Source organism: Eschrichtius robustus, chromosome 6 (assembly GCF_028021215.1).
Source record: "Eschrichtius robustus isolate mEscRob2 chromosome 6, mEscRob2.pri, whole genome shotgun sequence".
In the NCBI taxonomy this organism is placed as follows: domain Eukaryota; kingdom Metazoa; phylum Chordata; class Mammalia; order Artiodactyla; family Eschrichtiidae; genus Eschrichtius; species Eschrichtius robustus.
In genome coordinates, this window is record NC_090829.1 from 108,065,134 (window position 1) to 108,085,360 (window position 20,227).

At 33.7% G+C, this 20,227-nt stretch overlaps 1 protein-coding gene across 2 annotated transcripts in view; it reads right to left on the bottom strand.

Moving 5' to 3' along the window:
- CADM2 (cell adhesion molecule 2) overlaps positions 1-20,227 on the bottom strand; it is a 249,991-nt gene that overhangs the window by 78,831 nt on the left and 150,933 nt on the right. For both annotated transcript variants that reach the window (XM_068545629.1, XM_068545631.1), the window contains one exon: positions 2,062-2,240. In XM_068545629.1, the coding sequence (XP_068401730.1) occupies positions 2,062-2,240 (179 nt within the window). The remainder of the gene's footprint in view (positions 1-2,061; positions 2,241-20,227) is intronic.

Consider the following 20,227-nt stretch of genomic DNA (forward strand, 5'->3'; position numbering starts at 1 on the left):
TAATATGGTTTCACTGTTGCATCGAGCCTCTCATTACTTGTGTCAATAATCCTAGGTAAACCACTGTTGAACTTCACAGCATTTATCTAGCAGCATGAATAGCATTAATCTATGGGGTGCTTTTGATGAATTGTAGTTCAAAAAGCAAAGCCAAAAATGACTTCTTACAAAGTGCTCAGAGAAGTATTTATTAGAAATATGTCAACTGCCAACTACCTAAAGGTAGCTTGGCTATTTAGGAAATCATGCTGTTGGCTAGCTTGCAAACACTGAGAAAACATATGAATTTTCCCCACTTGAATTACTTTAAAAAAACAAATGACATACTTTTCAACTAAGTATATTATTTTTTCTGTCACTTCCCTTCTAATTCTCTATATTTTTATGCCATATTGCTTTCAACACAATGTGACATGCTATGCAACATGCCCCTAGGTTCCCAAAAACTGTTAGGTGAGAGAAGTGCTTAGCAAGTTGAGGGTGAATCAGACTTCATTTCCGTGACTGCAGGATCTAAACATCCAGGTCAGCACGAACTGAAAGCTACTCCTGGATCCTGCTCTAAGGATCTAACTTATCTTCTTGACACACTCAGTGATTGTTATATTCTCTCTGGCAGTGAGCCTGGCAGGGTTTATCTACAGGGGGATACTACATTTAATTCCAATTAATCAGTCTAATTTGATTAGGCTGATCTTTCCCAAAAGCTGGAATTTGCACAATTAATGAGATACTAGAAATTACTCTCTCAGCTCTGCTACCTTCAAGATGTTTATATGTGGAAAGTCTATTCAATGCAAGACTTTGTTTGCCTTCAAGAACAAAAGTGTTATTAAGAACTGAGAAATGGTAGACACTAAGGCAATTTGAAAATAAAGTTGTAAATTGATTCAATACATTATTCTTTCTCCAATTTTGGCCTGTATCATAAAAAAGTAAACATCTTCGAAAAAAACACAAATGGGATTATTTTTCCCCTAAAATTAAATCCCTTTACAAAGAATTAGACTTTATCTCCCAAATTCCTTTTTGGAAAGGTATAAAATTAACCCATGCTTCTTACAGTTATTTTATACTTAGGTTCATGAGAAAGATTTCAAATAAATGTACTCCCTTCAGGATTTCTAAGATCCATTGGATTTATTACAGCATTGTGTAATTTTTACACAGTACTCATTCAAATACTGTAATATTGTGTAGAACACAACATTAGTCTTAAAAAAAGTTTTCTTGGTGAACTATATGAGAAAAATCTTACATTCTCTAATGCTTTTTTCTCTTGGAGATTCACATTGTACCCTATAAATAAACTCTGAGAAGTCTTGCAATAAAGAAACCTAATTTTGTTTATTGTGATATTTATCGATTTCAGAAAAGTTCATCTGCGTCTAACAATATGTTAAAGCTACCTCATGAACAACTTGTCCTGGCTTTTGGAGTTTAGGAAAAACAGAGATTCTTTTTAATCTTGGGTATTGGCATGTCTTTTTGCCATTTTCCTATATTTACTCAAATTGTGAGATTATTGCAGAGGAGAAAAAAATGTCTGTGGGTGTTTCAACTTATTGTTCATAAGAAATTAGTGCAGTTTTCACTAGTATTGTACGCCTCTGTCTTTGCTACATCTCGATTACATGCTGTCTCTCTTTGTAAAACTAGTAATACTGATTGTAAAGCATATTTTTATGATAATACTACCAAAATTAACTTAGGGAAAATATTGTTTTCATGATTCTGATTTATAATTTAAAGCATTTATTTGTAAAACGTAAAGAAAACCATTAATATGATTTACTATTCACCACCAAATATTATACAGTATATTTATAATAAAAAAATCTTTCACAAATATAAATTTTATTTTGAGTATAGGCTGTAATTTTATTAGTTTGACTTGAAACATATTAATTGTGAAACTTGGAGATATTTACACTTATGAGAAGTCCTTATGAAAGAAAAAGAAAACCCATTTAAATTTGTTTATTAGTCTAAAGATTTTGATAAATTTAAGCAGTTTTTCAGGTCATTCTCACATGTATAATAATGTCAAAAGGTACTCACCATGTACAATGAGAACATACTCTGCGCTGCTTTGGCCAATGGTATTTGTGGCTTCACATCGATATGTACCATTATCCGTTTTGTTGAGGAAAAGAATGTTTAGCTCCCTACCACTCACAACCATTCGGTCAGGATCTGGTAATTCTCCGCCATCCTTTGTCCACAAAACAGGTTCTGGCCTATTGGATTTAAACATGCATATAAACAAAAAATATATGAAATGTTACATATTCTGTGAATTAATTAAGCAATTTATAATATTTAACACCCATTTCATGGATAACTATGTGCTAACTTCTATAAGGTACCAAAAGAACCATAAGGCACTCACTCAGAAGATTTTGGAGGTATGGCAATTATAATTTTATTCTATTCTCCTTAACTAAGCAGACATGTATTAAGGAGCTAATTAGTTGAGTCACTGTAGTAGTCACTGATAGATAGCAGGTCCTGCGGCCCAGATTCTGTGGCTAAATGTCTCATACCTGCTGGACTCTGGAGGATTGCCTGTGGGCTATTGGAGCAGCCTTCCACAGAGGTACCTGGAATTACACCTTTGCATTTGGGGCCACCATTGTTGGGGCACAGCTTTGCCTGAAACCACCTGAAATTTCTCCCGCTTACCTTTCCTGCTTTCTCATCCTTCTAGAGGTTTATTTTTCTGCAAGTTATCTCTTTTCTTTCCTCCTTAGCTTTACTGAGATATAACTGACACACCACACTGCACTAGTTTAAGGTGCAGAGCATAATGATTTGATATATGTAAATGTTGCCACATGATCACCACAATAAGTTTAGTGGACATCCATCACCTCACATAGTTATTTTTTTTTTCTTGTGATGAGAACTTTTAAGATCTACTCTCTTAACAACTTTAAAATATACAATCCAGTATTATTAACTATAGTTGGCATACTATACATTATATCCTCAGAACTTATCTTATAACTTGAATTTTGTACCTTTTGACCACCTTCACCCATTTCCCCTATCCCCCACCCCTGCCTCTGGCCACTTTTATTCAACATTTTACTGGAAGTCCTAGCCAGAGCAATTAAGCAGGAAAATAAATAACAGGTAACCAAATTGGAAAGGAAGAAGTAAAACTGTCTTCACTTGCAGATGATATGATAGCATATAAAGAAAACCCTAAAAATTCCACTAAAAAACTCTTAAAACTAATAAATGAATTCAGTAAAGTTACAAGATACAAAATCAATAGACAAAAATCAATTGAATTTCTATACACCAACAATGAAATATCAGAAACAAATTAAGAAAATCTATTTTATAATCGCAACAAAAAGAATAGAATACTTAGGAAAAAAATGTAACCAGGGGGTGAAAAATCTGTACACTGAAAACTATAAGACATTAATGAAAGAAACTGAAGAGGTCAAATAAATGGAAAGATGGTCTTTGCTCATAGATTGAAAGAATTAATGTATTAAATGTCTATACTACCCAAAGCAATCTACAAATTCAATGCAATCCCTATCAAAATTCCAATGGCATTTTTCACATAAAAAGAACAAACAATCCTAAAATTTGTATGCAACAACAAAAGGCCCCAAATAGGTAAGCAATCTTGAGAAAGAAGGAAAAAGCTGGAGGTTTCACACTTCCTGATTTCAAATGATATTTCAAAGATATAGTAATTAAAAGAGTATGATATTGGCAAAAATATAGACACATAGATAAATGGAATAGAAGGCTCAAAAATAAACCCTTGCATATATGGTCAATTAATTTTTGACAAAGGAGGCAAGAATACACAATAGGGGAAAGGACAGTCTCTTCAATAAATAGTGCAGGGAAAACCGAAGCACCACACACAAAAGAATAAAGCTGGGCCCCTATTTTACGTTATACATAGACATCAACTCAAAATGGATTAAAAACTTGAATGTAAGACCTGAAAACCTAAAACAGGAAAGAAGCTCCTTGGCATTGGTCTTGGTGATGATTTTTCAGATTTGACAACAAAAGCAAAAATAAACAAGTGGGACCACGTCAAATTAAAAAGCTTCAGCACAGCAAAAGAAACAACGTAAAAAATGAAAAGGCAGCCTATGGAATGAGAGAAATTATTTGCAAATATTATGTCTGGATAAATAAGATAAGGGGTAAATATCCAAAATAAAGAAAGAGCTCATACAAGTCAGCAGCAAAAAACCCTGATTAAAAACAGATAGTCTGAATAGACATTTTTTCCAAAGGAGATATTTCCAAATGGACAACAGGTACATGAAGAGATGCGCAACATCACTAACAGCCAGGGAAATGCAAATCAAAACCACAATGAGATAGCACTTATACCTGTTAGAATGGCTGCCTTCTAAAGGACAAGAAGTAATAATTGTTGGGGAGGGTGTGGACAAAAGGGAACCCTCCTACACTGGTGGTGGGAATGTAAATTGGTGCAGCCACTATGGAGAACAGTATGGAGGTTCCTCAAAAAATTAAAAATAGAATTACCATATGGTCCAGTGATTCTACTTGTGGGTATATATCCAAAGGAAAAAAAACAAAATCACTGTTTCAAAAAGGTATCTGCACCCATATCCATTTTAGCACGATTTACAATAGCCAAGACATGGAAACAACCTAAGTGTCCATTTACAAATGAATGGATAAAGAAAATGAATTCCAAATGTAATGGAATATTATTCAGTCATAAAAAAAAGAAGGAAATCCTGCCATTTGTGACAATATGGATGGACCTTGAGGGCATTACGCTAAGTGGAAAAGTCAGACAGAGAAAGACGGATACTATATGACTTCACTTATATGTGGAATCTAAGAAAAAACTGAACTCATAGAAACTGACAGTTCTCCTTTAATCAAATACTTGCAAAGAAGTCTCAAAACCTGCTTTCAGGGAAGAAAGGATAAATGAATCATGAATTTCTGCCTTCAAAGAGTTCAGTCTTATGTAATTGTTAATGATAAGAATGGTTATGAGTATCTATAACCATGTGTTGACAATGTCCTAGTTACTCTATGTAGATTTTCTATAATCCTCATAAGAACATGGTGAGTATCATTTTAAAAAATATAATGCAGATAATAATATAGAAGATTAGAGATGTATTCAAACCCTGGTCTGAATCCATAGTCAATGTTTTGCCCACTACCCCTTGTGTTCTAACATGATGAATATTTTCCTAGTTCTTCTATGTTAAAATTTTTAAATTTAAACATGATTTTATCTTATCATTGTAAATTATTTTCAAAAAAGCTTAAATTATTTGTTTATTTTGGTGAAAACGTTGAACTTATGCTTTGTTGTTGTGAATACAATTAGAACATAGGTCTTGATAAGTGGTGCCTATGACTACCACAGCTTTTCTAAGATGAAGAATATATATTTTTCTGACAAAATTTTGTAAAAGAAATAAAAGTTGTGAACCAAATAATAATAAATATTGTAAACTGTATCAAAATAAGTAGATCAGCAATGTGGTAAAAAAAATCGCTTAGTTTTTTAGTAAAAGCTTGTTATCTAAAAACATTAGAATAATACAATAATTTATATCATCCAATTATACAGACAACTCATTCTGATAGCATCTTTAATAAAAGTCAAACCATTAATACTTCTCAACTTTCTTCATATATTCCACATTTGCTTGTTGCTATTTGAATTTACTAATTCTTATTTTAAAACTGATAGACTGGATAATCTTGGACCATAGACATCCTTAAAATTCTTTAAAGAAAAAAGCTGGCACAATAAAATTATGATTAACTGCATGTAACTGAAATAATTAGAAAGTGCATCCTTTCTACAAAGCCACATAAGGCCAACATTAAGATAACAGTTACATTAAGGATAATTTGAATTTCAGAAAATTCATCCTTAAAATACTGCTTAATACAAGTATTTTATTATATTAAGAGGCAATATTTATTCATGTATAAGTTGGAATTTAAACACACAGATATAATTATATGCAAATACCTATACATTTCCATACATAAATTTATACTCCCCAAATCTAAACTGTCAATTTTTTCTCTGTTAGTGTTCATAAGCTTTAAGTCATATCTTAAAGCACATGGCTCTGTAAATATGTAATTAAATTTAGATATATATTTTAAATTTTGTGTATAGAAACGAAGTTAAAGATTTAGAAAAATTATTCAAGTTGCCAGTATTTAAAAAACTTTTTTTCTAAAATAATAATTCTCTCTTTTAGGAAATAATGAACAAACACCTGCAAAAATGGTTAACAGGAGATTATAGCAGTATAAGTCACTCCTGACACCAAACATTGCAGGATTCTTGATTGTACTCTGTATGATAAATCTTCAAGGTGGCAAAAAATTTAGCACCATAAGATGCAATTTTAACAAAATGGAGGTCAGAGTTTACACATCGATTAAAAATAGTCTATACATATTCCAATTAGTACTTAAAATGTTCAAGCTTCTTAATAAAATAAGCTTCACCATAAAAATATTAACTGGTTTAGCAAGTCTTGATACAATTTGTGTTTCAGCTTAATAAAGAGGGCCCCTAGGCTTTCTCTAATTGGAACCTAGAATGATTGAGTTTCTTGCTGCAAATGAATAAAAATCTTCCCTGCTGTTCAGGCAACCAAAGGAGATCATTTAAAAAGTGGTTCCAGTCTACAGTTTCTACGTGATAAGGCTGAAAAAGAGTAGGAGCCAGACACCAGGAATAAGAGGACAGTGACACAGCATCAGGCATGAGATAATACTGTATAACTCCACAGCAAGAATATTAAGATAGCCAATCCAGAGAGTTGCCCCTTTCAAAGCAATTAATTTTCAACTAAAAGTAGAAAATCTTCTGAACGAGATGAAATTAAATTTATGTTTGTCTACCAAATCTATAAGGCTGAAAAAGATGTTTTGTTTTCTTAGGCATCTAAAAATATTTGTGTAGCAGTTTCTTCCTAGGGCAAGCAAAAAACAAAAACAAAATAAAAGTGAAAAAAGGAACCAAATATGCTTGTATATTTATTCTCTTGTATTCTAACGTCTTGGTGAAGTTGTTTTTATCTTAACAGACTTTTAAAAAACTTTCATTAACTCACTGTTTTGTAGATATCTAATAGGAGAATCTCTGATAGCTTTAACAATTCCTTATTTATAAATTAGTGTTGGAAAGAATTGCCACAACTTTCTCAGACTACCGGTTTATTTAATATTTGAACTAGATATAAACATAATTACTAATATCCACTGAAACTCCTGAGTTAGTCATTGGGGCATTTATTCTGTAAAGTTATGCCACAGTAACAATCCCTCTAATTCTTCCAACTGTATATGGAATCATTTACTCCCTAGGTATTGATGAGTATACCTATTGATGAGACTATTGATGGGCTTTGGCTTCATAGCTCCCATTTTCCCTTTTAGGCTCATGCTTGAGAAGAATAAAGAATAAGCAGTTCAGTTATAGAAATATCAGTCCCACAATACAGATCTCCTAAGGAAAGAATTCTCCTAGTATCCTTACAAAGTGGACAAGAGTAAAAGGTCTTCCAAATTTTGGAATGGATACACTCTCCAGTATCTTCCTTTTCCCAAATGGCTATATCCCCCTTGAGTTCTGCAATGTCTTTTCCTTCAGTAAGCACAGTACATGTTGGGTTCTAATTCTAAAATTAATCCTGTGAAAATTAAGTTACTTTTTCTAGATAAAAGAAAAAAATAAGTCACTGTAATAGCATTCAAGTAAACATCTTGTTCTGGCTCAAAGGAAAAAGAAAGAAATTACATACTACAGTTACATATATCTTACATTTCCTTTAATATAAGACAAAGCATGAACTTACATTTAATAACTTGGGGCCTTATATACTTATATGGCACATGAAGATGACTACTGCATTTATTTCAGTTTAGAAAATCCATGGGTGGCAGTAGATGTGATTGAAGCTTCAATACTCAGGAGATTTTTTTAAAGCCTAATTCCCCTCTATTTCTTATAATATTTTTACTCTAAAGTGAAAGAAGGTGTGGGAGTTATGTAAACATCTTGATTCCTTTTTCTGCTTTAAGCAAACTTTTAAATCAAGAAATTATACTGCAGAGTCTGTATATAAAACCTCGCATTTATACTATCAAATTTTTAGATAAATGGAGGGAGAGAACTTAAATGAAAATTAATTGAAAAGTGGGTTTGACATTGGTTTCAAGTGCAGAATTTTAATTTTATTGGGTTCCCATAGGGAGGATTCTGAGAGAAATCTAGCCTAGGCAATCTCCGTTGGGTAGATGGATATTGCATCCATAAACCACAGTCCAAACTTTGTCAATCAAGTGAGGAAGAAGAAAAATAGAAAACAGGAAAACAGAAGCTGGGGTTGCTTGCTCCTTTTTTAAAATTTAAAATACAAATACAAAGGAAGTTCAAAGAGTAGCCTTTCTTAAAGCTGTGAAACCAATTCAAAACATAATTTTGTAATAAGTCTCAGTTGGAAGCAAAGGATGTGGTAGATAAACAGAAAGAGACTGAAAGGGATTACTTGTGGAGTAATTTATTATGTTGATCATTTCAAATTTAAAGATACTTAAAGGATTATTTTGTTATTGAGGATCAAATGAGATGTTTCTGAACATAGTTTGTAAGTAACTTTCTACATATATTGAAAGGTATATTCTTAATTATTGTAAAAATATTGATCTAGGCCCTTGGAGAATACATACAAGCTGTGATTTTTCCTCAGATTTGATTGTTGTGCAACTTAATTATAATGAAATTTGTTTTCCTTTTATTCTGATATTGATTTTATACTTTTCATGGGAGCAATTCGTAAAACACAAATAACTTTTACTATTAGCCAAGTTAACTTTGAATGTTTTACTTATCACAATTGAGGTTTGTTTTAAAACAAAATCAATGAAACATTTATGTGTCTGTCTTTATAGATATAGTTTTGCTTAAGGGAAAACAAAACTTCAGAAACGTTTATAGTAGAGTAATCTTCAATGAGTCTCGATGGGTTTAATTACCAGAAAATGTCCTACTCTTACACTTACATCTTAAGACAGGTAAGAGATCAATGAACATTTTTGTTGTTGTTGTTAATTAAAGTATACCCATATATTCTTGACTAGATACTTCATAAGGTTACACAATTATTATCTAACAAGTATCTATAAACAAATCAGTGCAAGTTTTGAACCAGGAATTATGAGGGACATAAGGAAACTAAAATAATATCTGTTCTCTGAGATACTATACTTTAATAGTTTATATAAAATATGTCTAACCAAACATAACATTTGGCAGGATATGGTAAGTGGCATAAATGAGTTATAAAAAATCATAAAGATTCATCATATCTATATTAGGAACATTGCAACAGGCTTTGTGAAAGATATAACTTTTGACTCATCTCTCTAATTATGGCAGGATTTTGAGCGGTAGAAATGGAAGATGACAGCTCAAGAGGAGTCAGAATCCTGGTTAGGATGCTTGCCTTCCAGAGGCCGTATTGTTGAATAGATGAATTTAAACATGGTGAATGCCAGGAAAGAGTATAAGGTCACTAGGTGATACTGTTATTGGCTAAGATAACAAATTAAGAGAGGGCAAAGTTAAAAGTATTTGATGTGATAACTGAGTTGGGAGTAATAAAATCAAAAGCCAAGATGCAAGTTGATATTAAGGAACAGGACCAAATACGCTCATAAGAAGCTTAGTCCGAGACAAAGTTTTTAGGACATGAAGCTGAACATGAAAAAGTATTATTTTACTCTTAGACCAGAAGACTGATGATGACGTTAATATGGAATACAGAATGAAATATGGTAGGGAACATTCTGGTCATAAAGAGGAGGATGAACAAAAGCAAAGAAATGAAAAAGTTTGGAATAGAGAGGTAGGGGGTAAAAACACAAACCTGTACATTTAAACCTGTACATTTTTTAGCCTGGCACTCAACCCTGGCCTTGAGTATCAGGTGGAAAAATCCAGACTTTCCTGAATAATAAAAACGCTTTACTAACTCTTTTGAGAAGTAAATATCTCTGAGCAGAGTTTCCTTTAAGTATACCAATGTGAAATACCTGAAAAAGGAAAATTCAATGAAGAGACCATATATAGAGTTCTGAAGAGAGAAAACAAAGATTTACATGAAGTTGGAGTAATAATAAAGGAAAGCACAGAATAATAGAATATAATAGAAGAGCTCTTGGGAAAGTAAACATAACTTTTTGGAGTTAGAAAATGTATGGTGTTAGTGAAAACAGAGGAGAAACTCTCCTTATGGAGTCTAGTCTGTATGAGAACAATCTTAGTCCTGAATAGGAAAAAATAACAATGCAAGACCAACCAACTAACCAACCAAATGACAAACAAACAAAACATAAACCAGGGTGGAAACAAACTGAGATACAGTGGAAAGGAAAAGTTGATGATTTCAGTTTAAGAAACTCTAAATTCAAGTGCTAGAAGAAAATAAAGAAATACATCTCCATCTAGCAATAAGGAATGAGAAATTAGAAACTGGAGCAGAGGGCAGGACTACAATTTATACAGAGGTTGGAGCCAAGCAAGTGTCCAAGCTTAAGAGAGAAAACAAAAAACCGATTACCAAACATTTAGGAGATGAGAAAAGAAAGACAATGAAATCCAGTATGTCTTAGAGAAGTCAAAAGAAATTAATGTCATAGGAACAAGAGAGAATCTCTTTAAACATTCATTGACCTACATATTTACATTTATAACTCATCCAATTCCTTGACCTCTCAGTTCCCCGAACCTCTCATATCCAATAATTATTTTGTTAGCCCTACTCAGCCATAATCATACACTAAACTTTGTCATCATCATTACTTCACTTCCTTAAATATCAATATTTCAATTTTTCTGATCACAGCCTTCCATCTTTTCAGCACACTATGCAGCTCATCATCAAAATCTCCAATCCTAACTACTGAACCCATCATTTACCTTAATTCTTCAATCCACTCCTAACTTTACTTCTCTCTTTAATCAGTATTACTATGCAATCAATATTTTTTTCTTTTCCCATCCATTGTGCTTAACTGGTTATTTCTCAGCCCTGATGAACCCAACTTTTCCATCTTGCCTGTCAGGCCATCTAAACTAACTGAAAAAAAATGAGGAGAGGGTAATGGTTTGTTTGTTTTCTAAATACTGTTCTTGAAGTCGTCATGCAAGAATGTACATGAAGAGCAATGAAAGGCAATTTTGAAGCAAAATAAATTTCATTACTGTGTCTTTGAGTATTTCATGACTTAAAAAAAAAAAGTTTTGGGACATCCTTGGTGGCGCAGTGGTTAAGAATCTGCCTGCCAATGCAGGGGACAGGGGTTCAATCCCTGCTCTGGGAAGATCCCACATGCTGCGGAGCAACTAAGCCTGTGCGTCACAACTATTGAGCCCACGAGCCCCAATTACTGAGCCTGCATGCCACAATTACTGAAGCCCGAGTGCCTAAAGCCTGTGCTCTGCAACAAGAGAAGCCACCTCAATGAAGAGTAGCTCCTGCTTGCTGCAACTAGAGAAAGCCCACACGCAACAATGAAGACCCAACACGGCCAAAAAACAAAAGTTTTGTTTTTCTGATATGTGGAAATGTGCCCCATGTATTTTCATAAATGTTTAAAATATATGATTATATGTACACATTTCTGCCCCCTACAGCTCTTTAACATAATATTTAGAATAATTATTTTTGCAAAATCTGTATTTTGATACAGCTGGTATCATCATTTGTTAAGTTGGCTCTGTCCTGATATTTCAAATATTTAAGGCTGGAATAATACAGTAAGTGAAGAGGAAAAAAAGGAAAAGGAGACTTGAAGAAATTATGCAGGTGAAGAAAATGTAACTACTTCTCCTTAACGTATGTAATTTTCCATTGTGTTTCTAGCCTGTTGCAGTTATTTGTATTTCATTTAATAAATATGTCTTTGTGTATTTGTGTGTGTAAGAGAGAGGGAAAGAGTGAAATAGTTCCTTAGCTTTTTTTCCTCATTGGTCTCCACTCCCTTCTGATTTTAGTGGTTTCTGGACGTGTTCTTCAGTCTCTTGCTATATCCACATAATTCTTAAGGGTTAGTCTTTGCTCAGAATAGACATGATATTTCCTATACTTGAAAAATTCTTTTTATGAAAAGCAATGATTTTTTCCCTTCTTTTGCAGTTTGAGAATCCCAGTGATTCCTGTTGAAAGTCTCAACAATGAAAGCCCCTACTCAAATATCACCATCAGTACTTCTGCCTGATAGGGTCAAAGGTGTTTAATGCAGTGATAAATGAAGTCAGTTTGAAGTGGAAAATCAAGCCTACTTATTCTATCAAGCAAGTTGAAAGTCTGATTCTGAATTTATCTATTCATGTAAATTCCTGAAATCAACTATTGCACTAGTATAGTGTCAAGTAGGAGGAGTCTCATTACATTAAAGATTGGATTTAGATGGGACAATAAAATCAATGCTAACTTCATCATTAGATTTAAAATCTCAATAGAAAATGAGAAATGGATTTCTTCTACCCTGATTAATCTGAGCATATGCTACTTGATTCTGACTTTTTAAGGTACTTCTTGCCTACAAGTTTAGAAACTTGTAGTAGAAATAGAAAATAAACTATATGCAAGAGGTAAGTGCCTTTAGAGACTTGAAAATAATGGCACCTTTTAGAGTGCCTGTGAAATCCTGAACCACTTTTTACTGATAAGGTAGTGTTCACTGATAATTATTTTAACATTTTTGAAAAACAAAGCATTCATACTACAAACTGTATAATTCCAGACGCTTTGTGGCACAAGAAATAAAAGATTATCCCCAGAAAAGATAAGATTGCTATGATCCTGAAGGAGTGACAGATTTTAGCACTGAAGAAAAAATATTCAAGATTGTGACAAATGCTTAAGCTAATCTCTTTGTGCTAAAGCAAAACAATTACCCATGCCTTATCTACACTTAACATTTTTTTCCCTTTGGTAAACACGGAATATTAATTCCTGGTTAAAAGATCAAGAAATCTTGAGTAAACATTCATTCCCTCATCCAAGCAATAATAAGTCCTTCTGTGTATGTACATTAAGCTCAAAATCTCTATGATATTTTAAAAAAAATTTGTTAAGAAAATATTGTTTTCAATTTCTTTGAAACTTAGGAACTCCTTGAAACCTTCTTTGACTAAGATAGACTTTGGAACATTTTCATGTCTTTCAAATCAATAACTTATGAGTCTGAGTTTCTCAGAATTTCCCACCTTATCAACCTGTGTACATTATAAGGACAATTTGATACCATATAAAATGTATTTACAAGCATCCTAATCAGACCGATGCCTGAAAACCATTCAGTTCAAGGGCACGTTGCAATGAGAGGGTCCTATTCTCCATATAAGAGTTACTTTACAATCCATTACTTTCACTACTATAAAATTGTGCTAATTAACCTTATAAGATCTAATACTTATGTTAAACACTGTGTCACCATTATAGAACTGTTTCTGTTCCACGACTTATTTCTTTTCTAATATTAAAACCAATGGTCTTGGAAAAGTAAAAGTAAAGCGCACATCATTTATCTGGTAGCTGGGGAATTAAATGCTTCATGTAAGTAAATGCTGAAGATAATTGAAATTTAAGATTAAAACATTTGCAAGTATATTTTAATCATTTGGATGAAATCCTTCGCAAAGGATCAAACTTTTCTGCATTATTAAACAGAACATACTTAGTGCCATTCAACTGTTTTTTTTTGGAGCTAAAATCTCCTCAGTTTGAACATACATTTTTGTGTAGTGACAGTTTTAGAGAAACTGAAGTGATTAGGACTTAGCATGTTCTTTTCCTGAATGTCCCCAAGATCCAGCTTCACCACAGTTGGTGTTAATGTAACAATTTTCAAATCTTTTGAAATGCGACCTACAGGAAAAGATATATTTTACACAATGCACAAACATACACACACAGGAAATAAAAGCTTGCTCTTCCTAATGTACTGTAACATTTTCTTTTCTTTTTCTTCCTTCCTTTCTTATTATTTTTCCATTTTATTTTTCGTTTTTAAAAAGGGCTTTTTAAATTAATCTGATGACTCATTAAAAGCCACAACCAGCTATTTGAAAAACATTGCATTTGTGACCCACAGTGAGAGCTCCTGTGGCCTCTAGGTCTTTTTGTCCCTATACTGGAAAGTTATTATATTTTTCATCTTGCTTCTTGATGGTCACCTCACTATATTCATCTCTGTACGTGTAATTTTGAGTGGTTGTGCTGAAGTCCATCACAGCTCACCATTCTAGAGAAATCTGCTGGTCACAAGTCACAAGAGTTGCTGTTCTTTTCTCCTGTCTTTTTTATTTTCTCTGTCTCTCTCTTCTTTCTCCTTTCCTTGAAGCATCCCAGATATTTCCAGTACTTTGAATTTGAAAGAGTTGGGCTTTAAGGCCATCAACAATCACTGACATATTCTACTCATTCTCACTGGAAACATTTGTAAATGTTCATATTTTCTACAACTTGGGACATTGCTGTTTAAATTTTTTTTCAAACTTTGAAGTTTAGGGGTTCCTGTACGATTGAGGTTATATCTAGAAAAGCAAATCAATATATACCACACTTTGTAAAAACACATATAATGCAAGAAATTTTCTTTAGATTGTTTGAATAAATGGCTTTCCAAGGTATAAAAATTTTCTGTTTCACCATTAATTGAAATAATACTATCTCCAGTGATTCTGAATTAATTTTATTTTATTTATTTATTTTTTCACACACACACACACACACACACACACACACACACTATATTTTATTTTTACAAGAGATAAATAGACTGACACCAAGCATTGTACATGGATGACCACAACAAAAGCAACAATGATTGCAATTACCAAACATGAAACACACTCATACTATGTCATAATATTGACATTCAGTCCAGTAATCCTCCACTGTAACAGCTCCTTTACTTTGCAGTGAAAATTGATTTGTATATTCTTTGCCTCTGAGTCCTTGTTGGATTTTTTTTTTTTTAATTCAGACAGAAAGTCACAAAAATTATACTCATCCTCATCAGTTCACTCAGTCCCATGTAATTAATTTTTTTTTCATCTTGATCTTTTGTTAGCACTTTTATGAGTTCATCAGTTTTTCATTAGAGATCTGAAAATTCAGTTCTGCTTATTCATTCAGTTCAGCAGTACAGTCAGTTACCAGAAACCTGTACTTGTCAGAGTCTTTTCCATGAATTTCTTAAAGATGAAACCCTTTTATAGGAACATATTTGCAATAGCATCAGAGTACACACAGAACTGTCTGTAAATGACAAAAGACGTAAAAATGACCACAGTTAAAAATTTGATGAAAGATCATAATAATGCAGTTGACAAGAAAATTAGTTATTTCTGAGATATACATTTTAAGGTAATAACTAGGATTATGACTTATAACATTATACCAGAACATAGAAGATTTTTAGTAATTTCATGTAATGTCTGAAACATTTATATTAACATATTTCCATACAAATAACCCAATGAAAGTTTAGTATTAGCTGTTTTGTTTGTTTGTTTTTTTATACTGCAGGTTCTTATTAGGCATCAATTTTATACAAATCAGTGTATACATGTCGATCCCAATAGCCCAATTCAGCACAACACCATCCCCACCCCACCGCAGTTTTCCCCCCTTGGTGTCCATATGTCCGTTCTCTACATCTGTGTCTCAACCTCTGCCCTGCAAACTGACTCATCTGTACCATTTTTCTACGTTCCACACACATGCGTTAATATACAGTATTTGTTTTTCTCTTTCTGACTTACTTCACTCTGTATGACACTCTCTAGATCCATCCACGTCTCAACAAATGACTCAATTTCGTTCCTTTTTATGGTTGAGTAATATTCCATTGTATATATGTACCACGACTTCTTTATCCATTCGTCTGCTGATGGGCATTTAGGTTGCTTCCATGACCTGGCTATTGTAAATAGTGTTGCAATGAACATTCGGGTGCATGTGTCTTTTTGAATTACGGTTTTCTCTGGGTATATGCCCAGTAGTGGGATTGCTGGGTCATATGGTAATTCTATTTTCAGTTTTTTAAGGAACCTCCATATTGTTCTCCATAGTGGCTGTATCAATTTACATTCCCACCAACAGTGCAAGAGGGTTCCCTTTTCTCCACACCCTCTCCAGCATTTGTTGTTTGTAGATTTTCTGATGATGCCCATTCTAACTGGTGTGAGGTGATACCTCATTGTAGTTTTGATTTGCATTTCTCTAATAATTAGTGACGTTGAGCATCTTTTCATGTGCTTCGTGGCCGTCTGTATGTCTTCTTTGGAGAAATGTCTATTTAGGTCTTCTGCCCATTTTTGGATTGAGGTGTTTGTTTCTTTAATATTGAGCTGAATGAGCTGTTTATATATTTTGGAGATTAATCCTTTGTCCGTTGATTCGCTTGCAAATATTTTCTCCCATTCCGAGGGTTGTCTTTTCGTCTTGTTTATGGTTTCCTTTGCTGTGCAAAAGCTTTGAAGTTTCATTAGGTCCCATTTGTTTATTTTTGTTTTTATTTCCATTACTCTAGGAGGTGGATCAAAAAAGATCTTGCTGTGATTTATGTCAAAGAGTGTTCTTCCTATGTTTTCCTCTAAGAGTTTTATAGTGTCCAGTCTTACATTTAGGTCTCGAATCCATTTTGAGTTTATTTTTGTGTATGGTGTTAGGGAGTATTCTAATTTCATTCTTTTACATGTAGCTGTCCAGTTTTCCCAGCACCACTTATTGAAGAGACTGTCTTTTCTCCATTGTATATCTTTGCCTCCTTTGTCACAGATTAGTTGACCATAGGTGCGTGGGTTTATCTCTGGGCTTTCTATCTTGTTCCATTGATCTATGTTTCTGTTTTTGTGCCAGTACCATATTGTCTTGATTACTGTAGCTTTGTAGTAGAGTCTGAAGTCAGGGAGTCTGATTCCTCCAGCTCCGTTTTTTTCCCTAAAGACTGCTTTGGCTATTCGGGGTCTTTTGTGTCTCCATACAAATTTTAAGATGATTTGTTCTAGTTCCATAAAAAATGCCATTGGTAATTTGATGGGGATTGCATTGAATCTGTAGATTGCTTTGGGTAGTATACTCATTTTCACAATGTTGATTCTTCCAATCCAAGAACATGGTATATCTCTCCATCTGTTGGTATCATCTTTAATTTCTTTCATCAGTGTCTTATAGTTTTCTGCATACAGGTCTTTTGTCTCCCTAGGTAGGTTTATTCCTAGGTATTTTATTCTTTTTGTTGCAATGGTAAATGGGAGTGTTTCCATAATTTCTCTTTCAGATTTTTCATCATTAGTGTATAGGAATGCAAGAGATTTCTGTGCATTAATTTTGTATCCTGCAACTTTACCATATTCATTACTTAGCTCTAGCAGTTTTCTGGTGGCAGTTTTAGGATTCTCTATGTATAATATCATGTCATCCGCAAACAGTGACAGTTTTACTTCTTCTTTTCCAATTTGTATTCCTTTTATTTCTTTTTCTTCTCTGATTGCCGTGGCTAAGACTTCCAGAACTATGTTGAATAATAGTGGTGAGAGTGGACATCCTTGTCTCGTTCCTGATCTTAGAGGAAATGCTTTCAGTTTTTCACCATTGAGAATGATGTTTGCTGTGGGTTTGTCATATATGGCCTTTATTATGTTGAGGTAGGTTCCTTCTATGCCCACTTTCTGGAGAGTTTTTATCATAAATGGGTGTTGAATTTTGTCAAAAGCTTTTTCTGCATCTATTGAGATGATCATATGGTTTTTCTTCTTCAATTTGTTAATATGGTGTATCACATTGATTGATTTGCGTATCTTGAAGAATCCTTGCATCCCTGGGATAAATCCCACTTGATCGTGGTGTATGATCCTTTTAACGTGTTGTTGGATTCTGTTTGCTAGTATTTTGTTGAGGATTTTTGCATCTATATTCATCAGTGATATTGGTCTGTAATTGTCTTTCTTTGTAGTGTCTTTGTCTGGTTTTGGTATCAGGGTGATGGTGGCCTTGTAGAATGAGTTTGGGAGTGTGCCTTCCTCTGGACTTTTTTGGAAGAGTTTGAGAAGGATAGGTGTTAGCTCTTCTCTAAATGTTTGATAGAATTCACCTGTGAAGCCATCTGGTCCTGGACTTTTGTTTGTTGGAAGATTTTTAATCACAGTTTCAATTTCATTGCTTGTGATTGGTCTGTTCATATTTTCTGTTTCTTCCTGGTTCAGTCTTGGAAGGTTATACCTTTCTAAGAATTTGTCCATTTCTTCCAGGTTGTCCATTTTATTGGCATAAAGTTGCTTGTAGTAGTCTCTTAGGATGCTTTGTATTTCTGCGGTGTCTGTTGTAACTTCTCCTTTTTCATTTCTGATTTTATTGATTTGAGTCCTCTCCCTCTTTTTCTTGATGAGTCTGGCTAATGGCTTATCAATTTTGTTTATCTTCTCAAAGAACCAACTTTTAGTTTTATTGATCTTTGCTATTGTTTTCTTTGTTTCTATTTCATTTATTTCTGCTCTGATCTTTATGATTTCTTTCCTGCTGCTAACTTTGGGTTTTGTTTGTTCTTCTTTCTCTAGTTTCTTTAGGTGTAAGGTTAGATTGTTTACTTGAGATTTTTCTTGTTTCTTTAGGTAGGCTTGTATAGCTATAAACTTCCCTCTTAGAACTGCTTTTGCTGCATCCCATAGGTTTTGGGTCGTCGTGTTTTCATTGTCATTTGTCTCTAGGTATTTTTTTATTTCCTCTTTGATTTCTTCAGTGATCTCTTGGTTATTTAGTAACGTATTGTTTAGCCTCCATGTGTTTGTGTTTTTTACGTTTTTTTCCCTGTAGTTCATTTCTAATCTCATAGCATTGTGGTCAGAAAAGATGCTTGATATGATTTCAATTTTCTTAAATTTACTGAGGCTTGATTTGTGGCCCAAGATGTGATCTATCCTGGAGAATGTTCCGTGCGCACTTGAGAAGAACGTGTAATCTGCTGTTTTTGGATGGAATGTCCTATAAATATCAATTAAATCTATCTGGTCTATTGTGTCATTTAAAGCTTCTGTTTCCTTATTTATTTTCATTTTGGATGATCTGTCCATTGGTGTAAGTGAGGTGTTAAAGTCCCCCACTATTATTGTGTTACTGTCAATTTCCTCTTTTATGGCTGTTAGCAGTTGCCTTATGTATTGAGGTGCTCCTATGTTGGGTACATATATATTTATAATTGTTATATCTTCTTCTTGGATTGATCCCTTGATCATTATGTAGTGTCCTTCTTTGTCTCTTGTAACATTCTTTAAAGTCTATTTTATCTGATATGAGTATAGCTACTCCAGCTTTCTTTTGATTTCCATTTGCATGGAATATCTTTTTCCATCCCCTCACTTTCAGTCTGTATGTGTCCCTAGGTCTAAAGTGGGTCTCTTGTAGACAGCATATATATGGGTCTTGTTTTTGTATCCATTCAGCAAGCCTGTGTCTTTTGGTTGGAGCATTTAATCCATTCACGTTTAAGGTAATTATCGATATGTATGTTCCTCTGACCATTTTCTTAATTGTTTTGGGTTTGCTTTTGTAGGTCCTTTTCTTCTCTTGTGTTTCCCACTTAGAGAAGTTCCTTTAGCATTTGTTGTAGAGCTGGTTTGGTGGTGCTGAATTCTCGTAGCTTTTGCTTGTCTCTAAAGCTTTTGATTTCTCCATCAAATCTAAATGAGATCCTTGCCGGGTAGAGTAATCTTGGTTGTAGGTTCTTCCCTTTCATCACTTTAAGTATATCATGCCACTCCCTTCTGGCTTGCAGAGTTTCTGCTGAGAAATCAGCTGTTAACCTTATGGGAGTTCCCTTGTATGTTATTTGTCGTTTTTCCCTTGCTGCTTTCAATAATTTTTCTTTGTCTTTAATTTTTGCCACTTTGATTACTATGTGTCTCGGCGTGTTTCTCCTTGGGTTTATCCTGTATGGGACTCTCTGCGCTTCCTGGACTTGGGTGGCTATTTCCTTTCCCATGTTAGGGAAGTTTTCGACTATAATCTCTTCAAATATTTTCTCTGGCCCTTTCTCTCTCTCTTCTCCTTCTGGGACCCCTATAATGCGAATGTTGTTGCGTTTAATGTTGTCCCAGAGGTCTCTTAGGCTGTCTTCATTTCTTTTCATTCTTTTTTCT